Raw genomic sequence first — 20,265 nt, 5'->3', positions numbered from 1 at the left:
TTAATATGTCTTCGCTTATATTTATATGCGCGCAAGACACTGAATATGTTTAGTGAGTTACTTAACGATTCCAGCAATTTGTAAAAAATATAAATCGTAAGCCAAGTGCTGACTATTATTCGGTTTATGCATGTGTGCATACACACATGCATATATATAAAACATAGCTATTAGGCATAGAGTCGTATGCTTGCAAGCAGGTTGTCGCACATAAAGTACTAAGTTAAAAAGGAAATCATTGTAGCACAACGACAAGTTATTACATCTACCCCAGCATACCTATAAACATACACACTACGTTAAATATGCCTGAACACATACTCTTCATACTCAATTATTTCGCAAAATACACACAGAATGTGTGTATGTCTGAAATGACTTAAAACGACATTAAATTACACGATATTTAAGTGTGGGCTTGTGACTATAATGCGCAGCAACATCTTTGACAGTTGCTGGAATATGTGGAAGTCTTTGCACCTGCAACTCGCACAATCATAGGATGCACTCGACCAAAAAATGTCTGGTATTAAGTCACTGACTGTTGCGCTACAGGGCTTCCTATTAAGTACTTAAATATGCGAATATTTTTATATTCATTCAATTACACAGATGGAGCTACAGTCTTTGCAACTTTGGCAGCTGTATGTCGAAATTTCCGAATCAAAGGTGTCTTGCTTATTGGTATTATCGACATCACATACCTTTTATCCTGTGGATAACTGGCCACCTATGATAATAAATAGCCAAGGTTATGTTGCTGGAAGTGCCATTTTCGTTTGATAACTTAATAAACCAAACAAATTAATTGTATTTAAAAGCTCTAGTTAATAATTGTCGATTTTCAGAGACAAACTCTATCTGCGCAGGCACTAGGTGGTCCTACAGATAAAAGTCTCAAGTCTAGCTCTTTCAGGTTCTGGGGGCGGGATGGACGGGCGGACGGACGGACGGACGGACATGGCTAGATGGACTCGGCTGATCAAGAATATATATGCTTTATGAGGTCGCAGATGCATCCTTCTGCCAGTTACATACATTTGCATAAGTTATTATTATTATTATTATTATTATTATTATTATTATTATTCTTATTATTATTATTATCATTATACCCTATTACCAATTGAAAAGGGGTAAACAAATTGTTTTCTCGGTAGGGCTTGCACCTGCAACAGACCGAACCACTTGCCAACGCCATTTGAAAATAGCTTTAAAGACAATCCTTTAAAATGGTTAGAATGTTGAAAACTGTCAGTCAGAACAAAAGTTATAAGTATATACATATGGAATTTTATATGTACATATATTCAATTGTCTGGGCATTTATTGTCAAACTTCACAAAAATTGGCGAACAAAATTTAGTAACGAACACAATATTACAAAATTCGAATTAAAAATGAATATTTTAATAAAATGGGTTTTGACTTAGAGCGCATTTGTTGTAATCCACCATCTAGGTAAGTATATCAAAGCGATTGCGTTTTATACTCTAAACTCTTTGAAAATTGGTAAAAAAAAAAAAGCATAAAGTGCTTGCAACTGGCCGAAGCATGTATTTACGTTCCCATATATTTTATCTTATTATTTATTTTGTATGCAGTTCATCTAGTACAGAAAATATTTTTGGCAACGAAAACTACAACAAATGCAGTCCATGCGGTTGTTATTCCTGCTGTAGAAAATCCTTTTTGAGTGACCATACCTATTCGATACTTAAGCGCGTTTGCCATAAGATAATCAAAAGTTACAATCGACAGCAATGCCGTGAAAAGTATACAATATTCGATGGAGGCAACAGCATAAATAGCCGATGGTCAGAGAGGCAAGATCAATGTGATAAGAGCAAATTTAAATTGGATGAAAAGTCTTGTAAAGAGAGAGAGTTCGGAGAAAAAAATAAAAAGGGAAAAGATCGTGGCGAAAATGAAAAAGATGATTCAAAGATGGGAAAAGGACGTGGAGATAGTCGAGCCAAAAAAGATGCCGATGATAGCGATCCTAAAAAATCGAAAAAACCAGCCAGCGGTGGAAAGGAGGCCAATGATGAAAGCGATTCGTTGAAAAAATCAAAGAAGCAAGGAAGTGGTCGAAAAGACGACAAAGCTGAAAAATTGGATTCTTTGAAAAAATCAAAGCGCGGTAAAAAAGATGGGGATGAAGGCGATGTTGTAAAAAAATCAAAGGTTCCGGGCACAGGTGAAAGAGATGATAAAATTAACGATGATTCATTAAAATCGGAAAAATCAAGAGGACGCGAAAAGAAAATTGGTAGTGATTTAAAAAATTCAAGGCCATCGAATAGCAATGCCGACAAAGAAAATGGTAAAAAAGGAAAAGAAAAAGCAAACAAAAAAGAAAAGCAAACACCACTAAACGAAACTGACTTAAACGCAAAACCTGAAATAGAAAAAAAAGGCAAACAAACAAATGACGAGAAAGGACAAGGGACAAAAAATAGGAAATCTAAAAATCTTAATAAAAGTGAAAATACAAATATAGATGCGAAGGCTTCCGGCCGCGAGAGTTCAATAAAAAAGAAAAATAGAAAATCTCATAGAGACACCACTGGTGTACATGAAAGAGAGAAATTGAGTCGCAAGGGTGATATCCGTAGCTCAAGAAGATCGGGTCATAATATAAGAAATCGAAAATCAGGTCGTCCATTATCTAGAGGAAATAGCAGATCGAGGTTAGGGAAAGGTATCAAAGGATCGAAATTCATACAGGACAACAGGAGATCGAACATAAATGAATCATACTCTCGGAGACCTAGTCGCGTTGATGAAGTTCGGACCTGTGATATCCTTCGTGTTCATTTGGAGAAACGCGACCTTTCAAGATGGTACTCACTCTTTATTCTGAAAATCTCAGTTAAATATTCACTTAATACCTTTCTTATAGCATTCCAAATGGATGCAAAGTTTGTCGAGTGTGTATTCATAATTGTATGCCGTGCCCACGAGTTATCTGTTGAACACACGATGGCTGCTGCGATAACATTCGGCTGTATTCTACGGACTCACCTGGAAAAAACTCTTTATAATGGTATGCCATTTTTTATTCCTTTTCACTTTTAATTCATAGCACTTCCATATATATATCCCTCAGCAGGATATAGAATTTTGTTTAAACTGTGTGCATCTCACAAAGTGGACATCTCAAACTTTGTTAAATACATATGTTTATACTTATTTATAATGAGCTTCAAAAACTAAGTTAATTAAGCCATGTCCGCTTGTCTGTGTGCTGATTTTTGTTTAATATAGTCCCCCAACTTCCGAAAATTAGAAATAATTACAATTTTTGAAAATAAAACAAAATACCTAGCGACGAGACATTTTTAGCAGCTCATTACGGATGAAGAGGTTTTAGGTCTATCACAAATACGGGGTTCATATTTGGACATATTTTGAATAGTATAAGTATAATACTTATAATATAATATATGTATATTATTTAACAGCTTGATAACTTACTCAACGCCTTAATTTCCAGAAAGGATTATAAAATATGTCAACGAGTAATCGAGTTTCAAGAGCATTTTGGGCTGAATATGGTGTTTTGCATTAAATATTTTAAAATGTCTTAGCTTTTGAATATAAATAAATATTGTTTGGTTGTTGGAAATGAAGAAATCAGTATATAACATGGGCGTTAAAACTCGCGGAATCTAGAGACTTTGTGATAAGCTTACGCTTGGCGCTGGAATTAGGTGTGAAGGTTGCGGTGTGAGTGTGAGTATATATGGTATGAGTATATAATGTGTGTATAAAAACACTAACAGAAAAAAAAGAAAAATATATATATATATATCAAACAATATTGAGCTTAAAAAATAAGTCCGATATGGTCGATGTTCTTGTTGGTTTAGTAATGTAGTTTTCTTGGATATTTTATCAGTTTGCAGTTCGGAGAGTTTGTCATTAAAAATGCTCTTGCTACCGTTTGTTAAATTTGGACCAATCTTTCTTTGAAAATGTTGTTTATTAGATTTCTAAGGAATCATTTTAACAAAATTAGTTCCGTCTTATCGGCTTTCAAAACCGTCAAAAATATTAAATAAATACATGTTTCGGAGGTTTGGAAAATTTCACCCTCAACTGTGTGATCTTGACAGAAAATTCGGTACTTGTGTTAATTTTCGGTTTCACGCTCATTCTTAAAGATCATTATAAAAACTTATTTGATACGATTTTAGCAAAATTCACTCGGATGAAAAATACGATTCAAAGGTTAAGCTTTTAACCACAAGAATCCGATAAAATAAAGACATTGATTCCAACTTGTAGTTCCTTTTTTTGGTGGACTTTAGGCACATTTTTTAATAGACGTGCAGTTAAAAATATAATAAAACTATATCCTAATACTGGTTTACCTGTTAAGAAGATAAAGTAAAGCATAAGTGAAAATGCGCTTAAGATGCATTTAACATTGATAGAAAATTCAGGGTATTCCCTAGTCATACACACCCGCCCCGAGTACTCTTTGTTTTTTGTGTGTCATCTTCCTCTCCCGAAATGAACGGAATGTCTCGAAAAGAATAACAATTTAATAATATCGAATGTTCTAGATTTCTGACGTGAGTCTGCATACAAAATTCTCTTTGCTTCGTTTGTCGCTATTCGCTCTCTGTAATCGTGCTATTGATCTTGAGATTTCAAGGTAGAATATCTTTGTTGAAAATTAATTGTAATTTTGACTATTTACTTTTAATTTAGGCAAATTAAAGTTGTTTTGTAGTGCAAGTGAGGGAGCACATAACTATTATACCATATTCTTGATGGCACTTGAGCACTATAAAAAAATTTTAAAATAAAATAAACGTAGGTGTAGGTCACGTATTTGATTTACTCAAACATCATCATTTTAATGGTTGTTGACATCCATGATATACATATTTCTATATACAAGCCTATTACTACTTTTGACCGAGAGACTAGTTTACCTTTGTTCGTTAAACATTTCGTGAAAAAATTACAATGCCCTCTATAAGGTATTTAAGGCACACCATCGATTATATCGATAATGCCTCGCAGTTTTTATCAGATCTTTATAAAGTTTGGGTAGGTTAAGGTTGAAATATAGCATCTAACCAGAGTTTTTATTAAATAAAAATAGTTATTTATTGTTATGGCAAGCTAGTTTTGCGTATTATATTGGAAAACATAAGTATCTATCTTTCAAGTATCTAGATTATGAAGTTTTTAGATTAACGTATTATATGCAAGGGTTATATAGATTTAATTGATGATTTAGAAATCGGGCGCATTAACATATTAATAAAAACATAAGTTTTCTTTCGCTTTATATATACATTTGCACAAAATTATATTATTTCAACATTTTTCGCCAACAGGCGGAAAAATGTTGACATTCACTGTTATCTTTTCTACAAACATGTTAATAAAAAAAGCGATTTTAGCGAGCTCCAAGGTCGGAGAATATGTGAAAAAGTGTAATATAAATCTCTTTTAAGTTTTATAATATATTTTCAATGACTTCTTAAAATTAATCAGAGGTGTTTCACACTAAAAATAAGAAAAATTCACTATTTGGACGGGGTGATAGGAGGGGTATTAGGCAGGACTGCAAAATAACAAATTTTTCATTTACAAAAAGTTGAAGGCAAAAATGTATCTGAAAAATCCTTGGCGTCGCCAAGGCCGCGTAATATCTGCTAATAATACCGACATAAAGCTTTAAATATATAAACATTGTTTATTATTTTTTGTTTTTTATTTATTTCTGGACACTGATTAAGGTTAATGTCATGAATATGTCGTCTTTTCGCCATGTTTTTATTTATATGTCTGTGTGTGTGCGGGTGTGTGTAAATGGATATAATAAGTATCTACGTAATATACAATATATACATTATGGATATAAATATAATTATGCATCTTATTACCTTGACTAATTATATATTTGTGTCTAAAAGTATTTTATAAAAATAGGTGCTCGAATAGCAAACACCCTGTAGCAATGCTCTATTCGATTACGTATATGCATTTCTGGTGCCCGACTAAGAGATACCCTGAACGGAGCGCCGAATTGCCTTTACACATATTTACCCGTCCTCTGTACATATATACATATTTATATCTTATTTTCTTAGCTCCACACTGTGGGAAATGCATTTCTTATTAAGTTGCGATTCTTACAAAAATTGTCAGTGTAAGAATTTTGTGTCCGAAATGTCAAAGTCCAAGCCCAAAATTAAATTTTTGGGGCAAAGGTACATTTGTGTATATTATATGAGATGCTATACTGCAACCTTGTTGCATCTAACTCTTTTAATTGTCGAGGTATGCCCTTAAGACAATGTCTCTTGATATTTATGGATAACTAAAGAATATAAATATTAAGATGGACCTTGATTGATGGGCCTTAGATACTTAAATAAGCTTTATGTGGCTTTGTTCTGCAGAAATGTGAATACAACTTTTATACCCTTCTTATTGTAAGCACGCTAGAGTGCTCTATTGGGAGTGCCTGGAAAGGAGATATCCTAAACCCGCACATAGCTTCCGTTACAAACAATGTAAATACTTATATAGAATCATTAACAAAATCACATGCATAGCAGATCCCGTTTGATTTAGGGTATCTTCTAATCGGGCACTCCCGTCGAGCGTACTCTTGTTAAATGTTAACTGTTTATTGAGCATAAATCATGAGTAAAGCAAGGTATTTTGCTGCATATCTTTTTCTATTATTTTTTATCAAAATGCGTTCATATGCGTTCTGTTTTTCTACGTTTTGCTGTTCAATATTGTAATATACGTTTATAGAATGTGTGTATATGCAACAATATATAGTTGTTTATTTATGTACATTCATTGGAATATCTTTGCGTGTGCAAAACGAAAAGTTTAACGATTTTACATATGTACATAGATACAAATTATAAAAGAAATCGCACGCTCTTCATTGACATGAGAGATTTAAATTTTTGTTATTCCAAAAATAAATTTAATATAGCCAATGAAAGAGAGAAAGAAAGAGCGAAAGCTTTTCAGATTTTTGTAATTCAAAAATTATAAGAAACCATTCTATCCAGCTCTCTAACAGAACGACTCGAACGGGCATCAAGTTAAGAACACGAAAATCGAGATACCTGAATCGATAATAACGAATAAGTGATTCTTACTGTTACATTTTAATCATATTTGAAAATTAAATATTTAAAATGGTTTACGAAAGTGGATTTACGACCCGCAGAACTTACAGCTCCAGACCGGTGACTACGTCATATGCCGTAACGGTAAGTTTTAAATTTTAAAGCAACGCCAATGTTGGCTTGGCCAACAAGAGTTATGAGATTTTCATTCCATAAAATCTGTTAAATTATATTGTTTGAGACTTGTGCAATATGTGCAATTTTTCATGCATGCATATACATAGAAAACCGATGCAGCAGATAAGTTTAACGTTTTATGAAGTGAACTTCGTCATGTATGGCATTAGCTACACTCCAATGAATATGCGAAGTACGTTTTTTTTTTTATTGCTTCTATCCTACTTGCTGTATTCCGCAATTTCATTTGAGTAAATTTCAATCAGTTAAAGAAATTGAAACACGTTTGAGCACAGAAATATCTTATAATTTAGTGTAAATAAATACATATGAATATCGTATTAGGATTAAAAAGCACAAATGCATACATATGTATTTGCCTAAATACATGCACATGTAAAAACTTAAGCTTACAAAGGTACTTACATACTTACTAATTTGTGTTTGAACACTGGAATTTTATATTGTTTTGATATTTTTTTTATACACTTTTTAGCCATTTTTAATGGAAATAGTTTTATTTATATATGTAGCTTGCATATATGCATGTATATTTACATCTATATATATATAGAGTATATATACATTCATACATTGTAAGCTACGTATATATATAGTTATATATATAACTAAGTGTTCAATATTTTGTTTGACTTTCTCTGTTTCTGCATACAGATATAGGCAAACGCCCGACCCACTTACGAACTGACTATGAACAAGTACATGAGTACTATATATATTACATGCCTGCGCAATGTAAATGTATTAGTTGAGAATTTAATAATAAGCATTAACAAGTTCAAAATTGTGTAAGTATGAAGGTATATATTTGAAATGAAGTACAGCTAATCAGTCAGATTGAAACATAATAATTTTCTTGACAAGAGTGATATATTTTTCCGTTACCTTGGAATGCACTGAGAATTTTTCAAGGTTATGACTATTTTCTCTATCGTAATAATTTCTAAAAATGTTACGATTGGTCATAGACTCGCCAACATCATTGGCAAGCATGCAAATCAAAAAGCTTTTCTGCTCTCAAATTCCAAATTTAGCTTTGTGTATATACACCCATGTTTATATTCATAAAAGTTTGTATGTCCATCATGATGACCAATAATTGTACAGACTGATATATTTTAAACTGAACTACAGTATTGATGCAAATTTGGTGAATTTTGCGAATAGTAATTACTAAAAATGGTTATAATTTTTATTAATGAAATGAAAATGTTTATACATTTCTGTTTTTTATTATGAGTATAGACAACTTTTGTATTCGAAAATAGTTCTCTTTATTGTTCTTTCATTGTTTTGAGGTCGATAATCTATATATACTATTAATAATATATATAAATTGTATATATGTATATATACATAGGCGAATTTATAGATACATAATGCACATGTGAAAGTACATACTTCTGTGTATACATACATATGTGTAATATAAGCTGTTTGCGCATTTCATTTTCGGGCTGATCTAAAAATATCTCTTCGCCTTCCAAAATACATTAAAAACAAACAAGGCAAACCAAGCAAATCGTCTTCATCGTTAAAAACGGCTAGACTATTAACAGAAAGGAAATATTCAAATTATACATTTTCAAGAATAAGAGTATTCGACTGGCACACATTGACAATGAATATTACGTATAGGCGATATAACTCTAATTAACTTTATTTACCTTTTTTTAATATTTAATAAGCCAAGCGCAAAAAGATTTTATTAATAGTATGCTCTTACATTTGTAAAAAAGCAAATGTTTACTAAAACAATACATCTTTAACAGACATATTCACAAAATCAGTAGTCACACAACAAATACTTGTAAATATATATATTTGTACACAAAATAAACTCACTGTTTAAAAACATATAACTGATAAGACAATTAAATAAAGCAACCACGGAAATATTTTGCCTAAACATAAGCCAATCATTTAAATTTCTGGCTTCTTAACTCGATCCTCGTGCATTCATGTACATGTACATGCGTAAGCTTGCATGTAAATTTACATGACAAGCGTTCGCATGGAAAGATGCAACGCAAGTTTTAGATTTGTAGTCGATTTTGATTTTGGTATCCACAGCCGTTGAACTTCAAGCACGTCGCAAGCCAAATCTGCACTGCATACTTTAACAACGTAAAATTGGCTTTCTAAATTAAAAACCCACATATGTGACATTCTGGGCATTACAGAAAACAAACAGACCACCAATTGACTGGGAGAAAGTTCCTTTCGTGCCAAGGCCTTCACTCATCTCTGATCCGGTGACTGCTTTTGGAGTGCGTCGTTCGGACTATGAGCAGCGCAAGCGATCGATACTTGATCCAATAAATCGAGCTGCTATTAAACCATCCTATAAGATTGCCTATCAGCCTATCGAACCATACGTGTCAACTCGTGACAAAAATCGCTCGCGTATTCTAAGCATGGTGCGTCAGCACATCGATACTGTGGAAGCCGGTGGCAATACAGCAGCACGCACCTCACGCGACTCTCTCGATAGTCAACTTCCGCGCTTACATCGCGCAGCTTCCGAAAGTCTGCCGGTGCGTCGAGAAACTTATCGCAATGAAAGGTCGGGAGCAATGGTCACAAAGTACTCTTACTAATTAATCAAAGAAAAAAAAAATGTGCAACGAAACTCAAATATTTGAAACCGAAAGAAAAGTTAACGAATTGACTGAAAAGTCTTTGATATTACAATTAGCATACACGATGTACATGGCCATATACAGACATTCAATTGTATACAACAAATTTACATACATACATAAAAGATCTGACATTCTGTTCGTTTTTTATCTAATATTGCCTTTAATATTTCATATGTGCTACATGAGATTTTCTTTTTTATATTTAAAATCTTTGCAACCAAAATAGGTAACGCATTAATTTCTTTAAGATACGAACCTGTTTCAATTTCCTTCGATAAAGACCATGACTTGATTGAATTAAGTGAATCTAACATTAAAATACACATTTTTTCGTACTTTGTTATTTATTTATTGTGTACAAACTACTCTAAAAGAAATTGTCATAATCTCATATTTTAAAGCGTTTTTCCTAAAGCTGGTTTGCTGACAACGTAAAATTTGTACATTTTTGCTTAAATTAAGAAAGTGTCTTCATTCTATGTGATGCTTTTGACTTTCCGCAGAATAGAAAAGATCTTAAACAAATTCATTCAAGTCATTAATTCTGGTATATTAAAATAATCAGCGGACCAGCTTTAAAAAATTAGCTTTCATTTAAAGGAACAGCAAGTTGGTTTTTTTAGTTGCATATCTTTTATGCTGATTGTTCATTTTCCTTTACAATTCTTACCTAAATGCATAAATCGGAATTTGTAGACTCCACGCTTAGATCTGTGCACGGATAGGCCTGGCTCGCATCGCAGTCGTGCCTCCTCGGACTACTCGTACACCTCAAAGTCAAGTGTTGAGAAAAGCAGTTATGACTCAAGCAACCCTTATGCCAGGCCGGAACGATCCACGTATACTTCCTCTGTCGAGAAAACATCGCGTAGCGGGCCAGGTGGTGCCTACAATTATAGCACCGAACGGACCAGCACTACTGGCGCTGGACCCGGTGGCTACAGCTACTCCTCTACTACTTCTGGAAACTTGCCCGGTGGCACCAAATACCGTCACTTTTCGTACCATGTCTAGGAAAATGATTGAAAAAAGCAATAGAATATATGGTTTATGTGGCTCTGAAATTAACTACACTAAACGACCCGCTTAAATTGTTATATATTATTATTGCAACCTGTTATTTCTAACCACATACATGCATACACACTCGTGTATGTAAGTATAATGTTTCTGTAAACTATCTTTTACCAGAATTGTGTAAATTTTTTGATATTGATTTTATTTCGATATTAACATAACTAATGATTCATTTGATTGTTAATTAGATAGAAGTTTATAAACCAAATCTTTTTGATGTATTTACTCATCATCAAGTCATTTCAAGTATTTGTGAGACAATAAAATGAAATCGCGTTCACTAAAAATATACGTATTGCATATGTACAAATAAACTGCATTATTTTTATTTCACATACGATATTCATATGAATTATACGGATGCATATAAGAACAAAATTTTCCTTAGAATGTGAATTCTTTGCTTCACAATATTAGGAAGGGGGCCTAGGATATCATTGAAGATATCGATTGGAATTTCTATAAAACACATAACAAATGAAATATAATGTTGTATAATTCTATTTCAGTATCCATCCGCTCATAGAGTCACCCGAGTAAGTATTTAACAATTCTTTTTTATAATCATTAGCTGCTTGTCATTCATTTCTTTAATGCTGTTCAAATTTTACTATCATATTCTGTTATCACACTGTTTATACTTCAATTACTTCATCGTCACCTGGAATCATACGTGGTTAGTATTTTGACACTATAAAACGTATAACAAGTAAGATATCTCTATTTGTAAGTACCCGACTAGGAGATGCGCCGAATATTCATCTACCAAACTTAAGTTAGATAAGATAAATTCTGCATTGAAATACTCATTTAGTTGTCAATTGCATATTTGTGCAGCATATATTTGGACATATACATATATACACACGTGAACCCTTTGGGCAATGCACTTTTGAACATTTTAAACGGACAAATAGGACAAAAAGAAATTTTTTAAAAAATCAGTTCTCTTTCATGGGATCGAAAGTGCACCCATCACAAATGAGGGAACTACATTCCATCGCCTCATATCTTACCGCCATATAACCTTTTTAATTATTATGGGTCTTTGGGTTTGTTTAACATCTCCAAATTCTTGTTTTTTGCATTAGACTTATACAAATGCTCGTAACAGCAGAAGGAAACATCTCCAACCCCATAAAGTATAAAAAATAAATGTAATAATATAAATATACATATATTAGATAGAACTTGTTTACTTATCTAATATATATATATATATTATTGTTATTTGTTGTATTTTTTTGCATAGATCATAGATAGTACGAGCTTCCGATTTTTGACAGCTTGTCGCATTTCCTGTTTATTCAGTATATCTCTGAGTTATAGCTCCTGTACCCATTAAATAGACAAAGTTTTTATAACTTGTATGTTGGTAGAAGAAGGTTCTGAGCTTCTGAGTCGGGCACTCCCGACTAGAGTAATCTTACTTGTTTTTTTTCTTGTTTTTTGTTTTTCTGCTAGATCTTACTATCATGTTTTCCACAGTTCTCAACTGCCTTTTGTACTTGCACTATTCTGTTGTCTTAGTACATGCACCATTATCCATGTTTTTTTTGTTATTAATATTACTAACTTACAAAACTGCCAAATGTATTAGGTATACAAAACAAGCTATCCAATCTACTCGAGCTATTCAATCCCAAGACGTATCGTTAGTGGAACACGTGTTATTACTTCGCCTATTCGGGTTGTTACCTCTCCCACCCGAGTTTATTCGCGCATTTTACACTCTCCATCACCTGTGCGTGTTGTGCGTACTACAACGCGTGTTATATCATCGCCGGAGAGAACGACTTCTTACACCTATACTACGCCAACTACATACTATAGTCCAACATACTTGCCATCGACATACTACTCCTCCACCTATCTCCCAACATCGTATACAACGTACACACCTTCGTATACAACGTACACGCCATCGTATTACTACAACCCTACAACTGTAACTCGTACGTATGCTCGCTCGGTATCACCGATAAGGATCACAACATCTCCGCTTCGTGTGACACCTTCATACCTGAAGAGACTACCACCTGGATATGGCGCACGGGCCTTAACTAATTACCTCAATACCGAACCCTTTACCGTAAGTTTTAAGATTTTAATATTGAAATACCTTCTTAAATAGATTTATTAAGATCAGTAAAGTAGCTTTAAGATAAAATTAATTTGTAATGTTTTGTTTTTATAAATATAGACGTTCTCTGAGGAAACGAGTAGAATACGCCATCGGGCCCAATCATTAATCCGAGACTTGCATACTCCTGTTGTGCGTCGTGCACGAAGCTGTACACCGTTTCCAGTGACTGGGTAAGCTTACCATACGAGAAAAGGGTGACAGGGCATGTCCTGGAAAACCATTGAAACATGTATGCATTGGGCTCATATTTAGAGATCTGAGTAACTTTAAGGCGGATCGAACGCAATAAACTTTCAAACAAAGATCTTTGAAAATGAGTTTAAGGGCGATCAAATAGTAAACAAAAAAGGCTTATACATTTGCGGATGAAATTTCGCAAATTTCCCCTTCGCATCAGCTTAGCTTTTTTTTGGGCTGTGCGATGTTCACCAATCAGTAATTCAGTCAGGACAAACAATTTTATTAAGAGAATAATCGTTTTTCTGACTTATAATAAACTTTTCAAAGAGCCTCTGCGCAGTTATCGCACTATTAAAATAAATACATTTTTACTGCTCGAAATCCAAGTGCGATAGCTATAAAATGAAAAACTCTTGGTCTGTATTTAATATGCTAGAAGCTACTGAATTTAAACAAATTTGATTTTCATCACATAACGTAGTATTTTAGCTGATGTAATAAAATGGTGCTGTATTTTTAGGTATTCATATGGCCCGACATCTCAATTAGCTTTAGATGCCTATGTAGAACGCATAACAAATCCCGTACGCCATATTGCCAAGGAAGTTCACAACATATCCCATTATCCAAGGCCAGCTGTAAAGTATGTTGGTGAGTAACTTAATATATATATTTATATATATATATATATACATACATTTATATGTTACCTCAGCTAAATTTGGATTACTATTGTGATATTAAATATATTGTAGTCGCAATTAGTTGCAGCCTGCATTGTTTTTGAACTTGGTATTTAATGCTGTTTCTTAAATATTAAATAATAAGGTAAAAGTCATCTTGCCTCTGTAAGGATATGTGGCGATAAGGCTTATAATATTAGAAGGCCTATGTACGATTCGGACAAAGTTCGAAACGATATTAACCTTTTGTCCTGGTACCTTAGACATCCGACTTGGAAAAATGAGAAGCAAAGCAATCAGGAAGGTAAGTACCGTTATAAACGGAATATTTTATTACACGCTTGTGAACGGCACTTGTATATAGCAAGAATCGAGTTAGTGATCCTATTAATCATAATCGTTTAACGTAATCATTTGCTGGGACCTGCCAGTTCGTTGAAAGAGTAGTCAACTTTAAAATAATTTTTTTGTAAAAGTAAATAAATATTTTTTAAAAGTTTACTGCATATTTTTATAATCCCATAATTAAAAAATCTACAATCACCTTGTAAATGGGATCAAATCTAATTCAAATATATGTAACTAACGCATTTTCGCATCCGGATTAGTTTTGTTCCTTGTATTTGACTAACTTAATACGTTTTACGATTGATTGATTCTTTCCAGTTGCAGCTGTTGAAGTTGAGGCCTAAATGATAACATGCCTGACTTTATAATATGGACATACACATTATATTATTTGAAATAAATAAATTAAAAGAAAAACTCTTATGTTTGCCTGTTAGAAAGTAAGGCCGATATCACATTCGCTTTACATCCAGACTAACGTGAAAACTAATCTGAACTTTTCCATTGAGATATTGATCAACAAAACTCAGAAGAATCGTTTTCAACACTAATATTTCCACATACTTACAAATAATGTTACACAACTTTTACATTTTTGTCTTTGTATTACCCATATGTATCGACAATTGATATTAGTATTATTATTCCCTGATCCCAAAATGGATAAAAATATTTAATGTTTATGTGCATAAGTATGTAACAGAGATAAGAGAGCATCCACGACCCCATTAAGTATACGTATGTAGTTTTTGTCAGCTCCAATAGCCTAGTCAATCCAGCCATGACCGCCAGTCTGTCCGTCCGCATTTATGAACGTGTCGACAGACTATAATCACTAACCATACAATGCATAGATACATAAGTCAAACAGCCAAATAATCTAAACACGGTAAATAGCAAGCGGGAAAAACCAAGGCAGCTTTCGTCATTTTGTTATGCCCAAAGAGAGTAAGACTTTTGAGAGTAGCAGCCGAACGATCAGTATAGAGTCGCATCTCACTCAGCGCACAACGTTGCTGCGGCTGATACCTTATCCTTTAACTGTAGAACATATAGACTGGACACCTATGCATATTTGCATATTTTTGTAGGCAGGTCCAAGGTCGCGATCGTTCTTGTTCAGGTTCGAGACACGCTCGCGTGCTCATACAGCAAGAGAGTAAGAACGATATCGGTGTCTTTTATCACGCTCCCTCTACACGCAACTGCTTTGGCTTACTCTCATTCATATGATTTGTGCCATAGAGAGGCATCGGTGTTTTGTGATGGAAATTCATGCATTTTAGCCCTTTTTTTCTGGTAAGGGTGGCTAAGCGTTGGCATGTGTGCAAACGCCGTGATCTACTTGCGCGCAAGTAAAAATTCAAAAAATATTAATTTTTAACGAGAAAAAAACGAACTAATATAGCAGCGCAGAAAAAAATACAATCACAATTGCAATGCTGTTGGCAGAATTCGACGCAGTCGCGAATGAATATGTGTGTGTAAATGTACATAACTCTTGTGTGTTCCATAATCTTAATGAAATTGATACATTTCTTATAGTACCATAAAATATTTGTGTATTCTCAAATTGATGCTGATCAAGAATATATATACTTTATGGGGTCGGAGATGCTTCCTTCTGCTTGTTACATACATCTGCCCAAATACATTATACCGTTTTTGCCCATTTTGAATGGGTTCAGGATATAAAAATGAGGTTCTTTTTGGAATCCAAAGTGTACAGTCAGGAATAAGGGGACCACCGGCTATCCAGAATTTTAACAACGGACATTCGTGTGTACATATTGTGTATTGTTTGTATGATTATGTAATTGTAGAAAAAAATGTACGTATTCTTATCTTAATGCCAATTTACAATAATTTAATTTATTATCACATGGGAGTTCCTATGACCTTGACCTATATATATATTTATTAGTCATGATTTGCTGTTATATATTTATGTTCATATATCTCTGCATATCCTAACATACTCGGTACTTAGGTAGCAGCTGCACTTTTTCCTTAGACTCACAATGTTCGCTTAAGTTCACCATCTAAATGAGTTCATATCTTCAAGCAAAGGGCGATAGTACACTAATATTAAGTTAACTTTAAACGGTATTTACAAATTAAATTACGCTTAGTCTTATATGCTTTACGACTTTGCTTTTTAGCTCTTCTAATCTGCCAGATAAACTGAAACTCTATGTCCTGTCGGACATAAAAAGTTTTAAATTTTTAAGAACTTTCATTTAGATGCTCCCTCGGATATTTAGAACGAAGATTATATGAGCCAAAGACACTGATATTAGTATATATTGCAGTAAACACAAACAAAAGGATCTAGTCTGGAGTTCCCGGTCAGGGAATACTCTGAACTCTCTTCTACCAGCACCGAAAATGCAATGAAAATAAATTTAAGAAAAACGGGAAACCAGTTCGATACGATATAGAGGTCCGTTGTTAATAGAAATCTCCCTTGCTGCTTGAAAGTTGAAAGCGAGTGAAGAAAAAGAAGTCATGAACCACAGCAATGAGTTAGAAGAGTGCAGAAGCTTAGATTATAGGCTTCAGCCCCAAACCAAAATGGGAGAGCAAGGTCTGAAATTGTGGTGTGAATTTTTATTGTCGAGTCGTTTGTTTTGATTATTGGTTGTTGTTATTTCTAATAGAACATTATCTGAAGTTGTCTTTAAGTTTTGGGCATCGGCAGAAGTAACTGTGTTGTTTTGTTGTGTTTGCAAGTTTTAAGTATTTTGAAAAAGACATTTTAATCAAAAATCCCTTTCTGTATACTTATTACTCAATGGCTGAAGCTTTTCTTTTTATTAAAATTTTATTTATTTACACTCTGTAGAGATGCACGCCAAGATACTTTACAGAGTTGCTGAAAAGTTAATATAAATATTATTTGATCGGACTTTAGTGCGTTTACTTTTAATTTCTAACGGAAAAGCCAGGCTTCAATAAATTTGATTACAGATGTTGTGAAGCTTCCTCTTTAGATGAGCTAGTAGCTATCTGTATATATTGGCTGTGCCATCAGCGTATATTGTAACAGTTGTGTAATTAGAAACTGTCAGCCGAGACCAGGATATACAAGACAGGTCCTAAGACATGTTCCTTGAGAAACATCTGCATTATGGGAAAGAGTGGCAACGATTCACATTTTTGCTGCACATGAAAGTATCGTTTACCCAAGGGATACTTTAAGAAATGCTGCAGAACAATATTTTTGTTTTCAATAGATGTTATGATTTCATTTTTGTGGCACTGCTGCAAGCGTGGATTTCGTGCCCTCCTCTAAATCAAAACTGATGCCCAGGAATGATGGCAATGGCTGTGGCTGAACCTGAAGGCTATTAAACTTTCAGAAGTTCAATCCATTAATATAATTTGTAAATGCTCTGAGGCGATCTTGTATTATTATTTTATAGTTTATTTATAGTATTAGGATGGTTATAGATGTGGTTAATAATGCTAGAAGTAGTTTGTGGTAAATTAAATTTAATGTCAGATTTAATGAGTAACATATGCATGCGTAGCCTACGAGATTTCGGCATCGACTAACCTTTTTTTTGCGTATTACATGATATTTGCATTGTAGGCTATGAATCAATAGTACTGATTATTTTGATTGTCAGATATATATATCGATGTCGATGTCAGAATATATATATGTATGATTTTCTCCTCGTACTTAAAGGATGTATACGACTCTTTCAAGTCTCTTGTACATATGTAGCATGTATTATATACGTCTATTTAAGTTCAAAAATATTTATGCGCACACTAATTTTATGAAAAAAATTTCACTTGGTTTGCTCTAACAATTCACATGTACATCTCATTTCTTGCACATTTAAACCCCAAGATTCCAAATAATAAACTCATTAATTACGAAACGATTACTCTATTACTGGAGTCTTTCTTTATCTGCAAGTCTTCATTATTGACGTATAGGCCAAAATCTCTGCAATCACAAATAGTAAGTACATTTTTATTATTTTATTAAATGTAATGCAAATTTTAAAGGTTATGATATACATACATATGTATATATATATATATGTGTGTATATAAATATATATACATATAAAAAATATATATTTACAAATAAAAAAAAAAAATAAATAAATAACAATATTTAAATTCTATTTTTAATTGTAATCCTAACATTTCTTATAACGAGATTTGGCTTTCAGATGCCGAATTGGATCCAAATCGCCCCACAAGAAAATTTTCTGCTCCCCGACCCCTCGAAGATGCTATCGATCTCGAATCTAAGGAAAAGCAACGTCTACGTCAGGAGCGTCTATTGACTGTAAACGAAGAGGCTTTAGATGAAGTAGACAAGAAGCAAGTAGGATATCAGAGTGCTGCTGAAGCAAAACATCGTGAAGATAAGTAAGCGAGCTAGAACTTAATAATTGGCTTCACTGGTTTTAATGTTAAGCCAAATTACAGCGCCGCTAAAGCAAAAAAGGAACGTGAAGCAGCGGAGAAGAAGGCCTTTGCCGAGGAACAGCTCCGCCTGGCGGAAGAAGCCCGTGCTGCGGAAGAAGCTGCTAAGGCAGAACGATTAATTAAAGAAGCCCGTCTTGCTGAAGAGGCTCGTTTAGCTGAAGAATCAGCACGAAAAGCTTTAGAAGAAGCCAGAGCTGCTGAGGAAGCTGAGGCCCGTAAAGCTGAAGAAGAACGTTTGGCTCAAGAAGCCCGCAATGCTGAAGAAGCTCGTTTGGCTGAAGAAGCGGCTCAAAGAGCAGCAGAAGAAGTCAAAGCTGCAGAAGAAGCCGCAGCACGTAAGGCTGAAGAGGAAGCCCGTATGGCCGAAGAAGCTGCGCAAAGGGCAGAAGAGGAAAAAAGAGCAGCAGAAGAGGCTGCTCGTAAAGCTGAAGAAGATCGTTTGGCTGAGGAGATTCGCTTAGAGGAAGAAAAGCGTTTGCGGGAGCAGGAGTTGGATCGTCTGGCCGAAATCGAAAAACAAGCGGAGGAAGAGCGTGAAAGCGAACTTGCACGCCAAGCTGCTGAATTGGCCGAAATTGCCCGTCAAGAAGCTGAAATTGTGGCTCAAGAGCTGCAATACCTTCAAAAAGATGGTGGCGATGTTGTAGAGCCTTTAATTGATGAGCCCACCACACCTGTAGAGCCCATTGAACCGGAAACAATCATAGATTTGAATTCAAAGATGAGAGATATTTCTATTGAACTGGAGAATTCTGGTGAAAGTTATGTAGAAGTTGCCGACACCGAAGAAGAAGAATAATCTGTTTAATCCGTTATCGATCATTGCCGACATACATTAAATTAAATCTTTTTATTTATATCTATTGAAATTAATTACATTTTTTATGAGAATTGGACAATATAATGGTTAAAAGTTATTATTTATTAATACTGTATCTGCTGTAAACTTACTTGAAAATTTTAAAATCAAATTTTATGAAATTTATTTTGGCATCGGTTTTAATAGAAACTAATATTTTTAGCTAGATGAAAAATTATTTAAAATTAAATGTCTTGAAAACTAAAAGTAAAAATCATTTAACAAGTGTACTCTAGTCGGGAGTAAAAAAATGCAAACTTCTTTTCAGGAAAGTGAGAACGGCTTCATGGCATCGATTGCTATTAATTTAACGCTCCAAGCTCACTCTTCTGTGCCCTGAAGTATTGCAGCACTGTTTAGATTGACTAGATTTATATCAAAGATATACCAAATGTGTTTAGATTGTCTTTGGTTATACTACTTTAAGCCGAGATAACTAAATAGTACTAAAGCCAACATGGGTGTAGATCTGTTGAAGTAACTTTAAATTTTTAATTTTAGCAATAAGCCCGTTGAAGCTAAACTTACTTTTTCCTTCTAAGTCATAATG

The 20,265-nt window shown here is 33.9% G+C and overlaps 2 protein-coding genes across 10 annotated transcripts; both read left to right on the top strand.

Moving 5' to 3' along the window:
- Window positions 1-1,319: 1,319 nt before the first annotated feature.
- Window positions 1,320-7,268, top strand: LOC26531016 (cylicin-2). Of its 5 annotated transcripts, none has more exons than XM_070206732.1 (4): window positions 1,320-1,461; window positions 1,605-2,846; window positions 2,906-3,049; window positions 7,065-7,268. In XM_070206732.1, exons 1-3 carry the CDS (start codon window positions 1,418-1,420, stop codon window positions 2,976-2,978), a joined length of 1,359 nt encoding a protein of 452 aa, XP_070062833.1. In that variant the 5' UTR covers window positions 1,320-1,417; the 3' UTR covers window positions 2,979-3,049; window positions 7,065-7,268. The 5 variants fall into 5 exon arrangements, with proteins under 5 accessions (XP_070062833.1, XP_015026271.1, XP_032288732.1 ...); XM_015170785.3 differs by lacking the exon at window positions 7,065-7,268 and adding an exon at window positions 3,500-3,639; XM_032432841.2 differs by lacking the exon at window positions 7,065-7,268 and adding an exon at window positions 3,468-3,639.
- On the top strand, window positions 7,125-19,932 carry LOC6632885 (protein anoxia up-regulated). Of its 5 annotated transcripts, none has more exons than XM_002055756.4 (7): window positions 7,126-7,268; window positions 11,554-11,580; window positions 12,645-13,136; window positions 13,248-13,360; window positions 13,891-14,021; window positions 18,595-18,796; window positions 18,857-19,932. In XM_002055756.4, exons 1-7 carry the CDS (start codon window positions 7,194-7,196, stop codon window positions 19,653-19,655), a joined length of 1,839 nt encoding a protein of 612 aa, XP_002055792.2. In that variant the 5' UTR covers window positions 7,126-7,193; the 3' UTR covers window positions 19,656-19,932. The 5 variants fall into 5 exon arrangements, with proteins under 5 accessions (XP_015025953.1, XP_002055792.2, XP_015025952.1 ...); XM_015170466.3 differs by lacking the exons at window positions 18,595-18,796; window positions 18,857-19,932 and adding exons at window positions 14,199-14,357; window positions 14,726-14,818; XM_015170464.3 differs by lacking the exons at window positions 18,595-18,796; window positions 18,857-19,932 and adding exons at window positions 14,199-14,357; window positions 14,720-14,818.
- Window positions 19,933-20,265: the final 333 nt, after the last annotated feature.

This window comes from Drosophila virilis, chromosome 2 (genome assembly GCF_030788295.1).
Source record: "Drosophila virilis strain 15010-1051.87 chromosome 2, Dvir_AGI_RSII-ME, whole genome shotgun sequence".
NCBI lineage: Eukaryota > Metazoa > Arthropoda > Insecta > Diptera > Drosophilidae > Drosophila > Drosophila virilis.
Note: the sequence above shows the minus strand (reverse complement) of the source record. Positions and strands in the feature narration are given on the sequence as shown.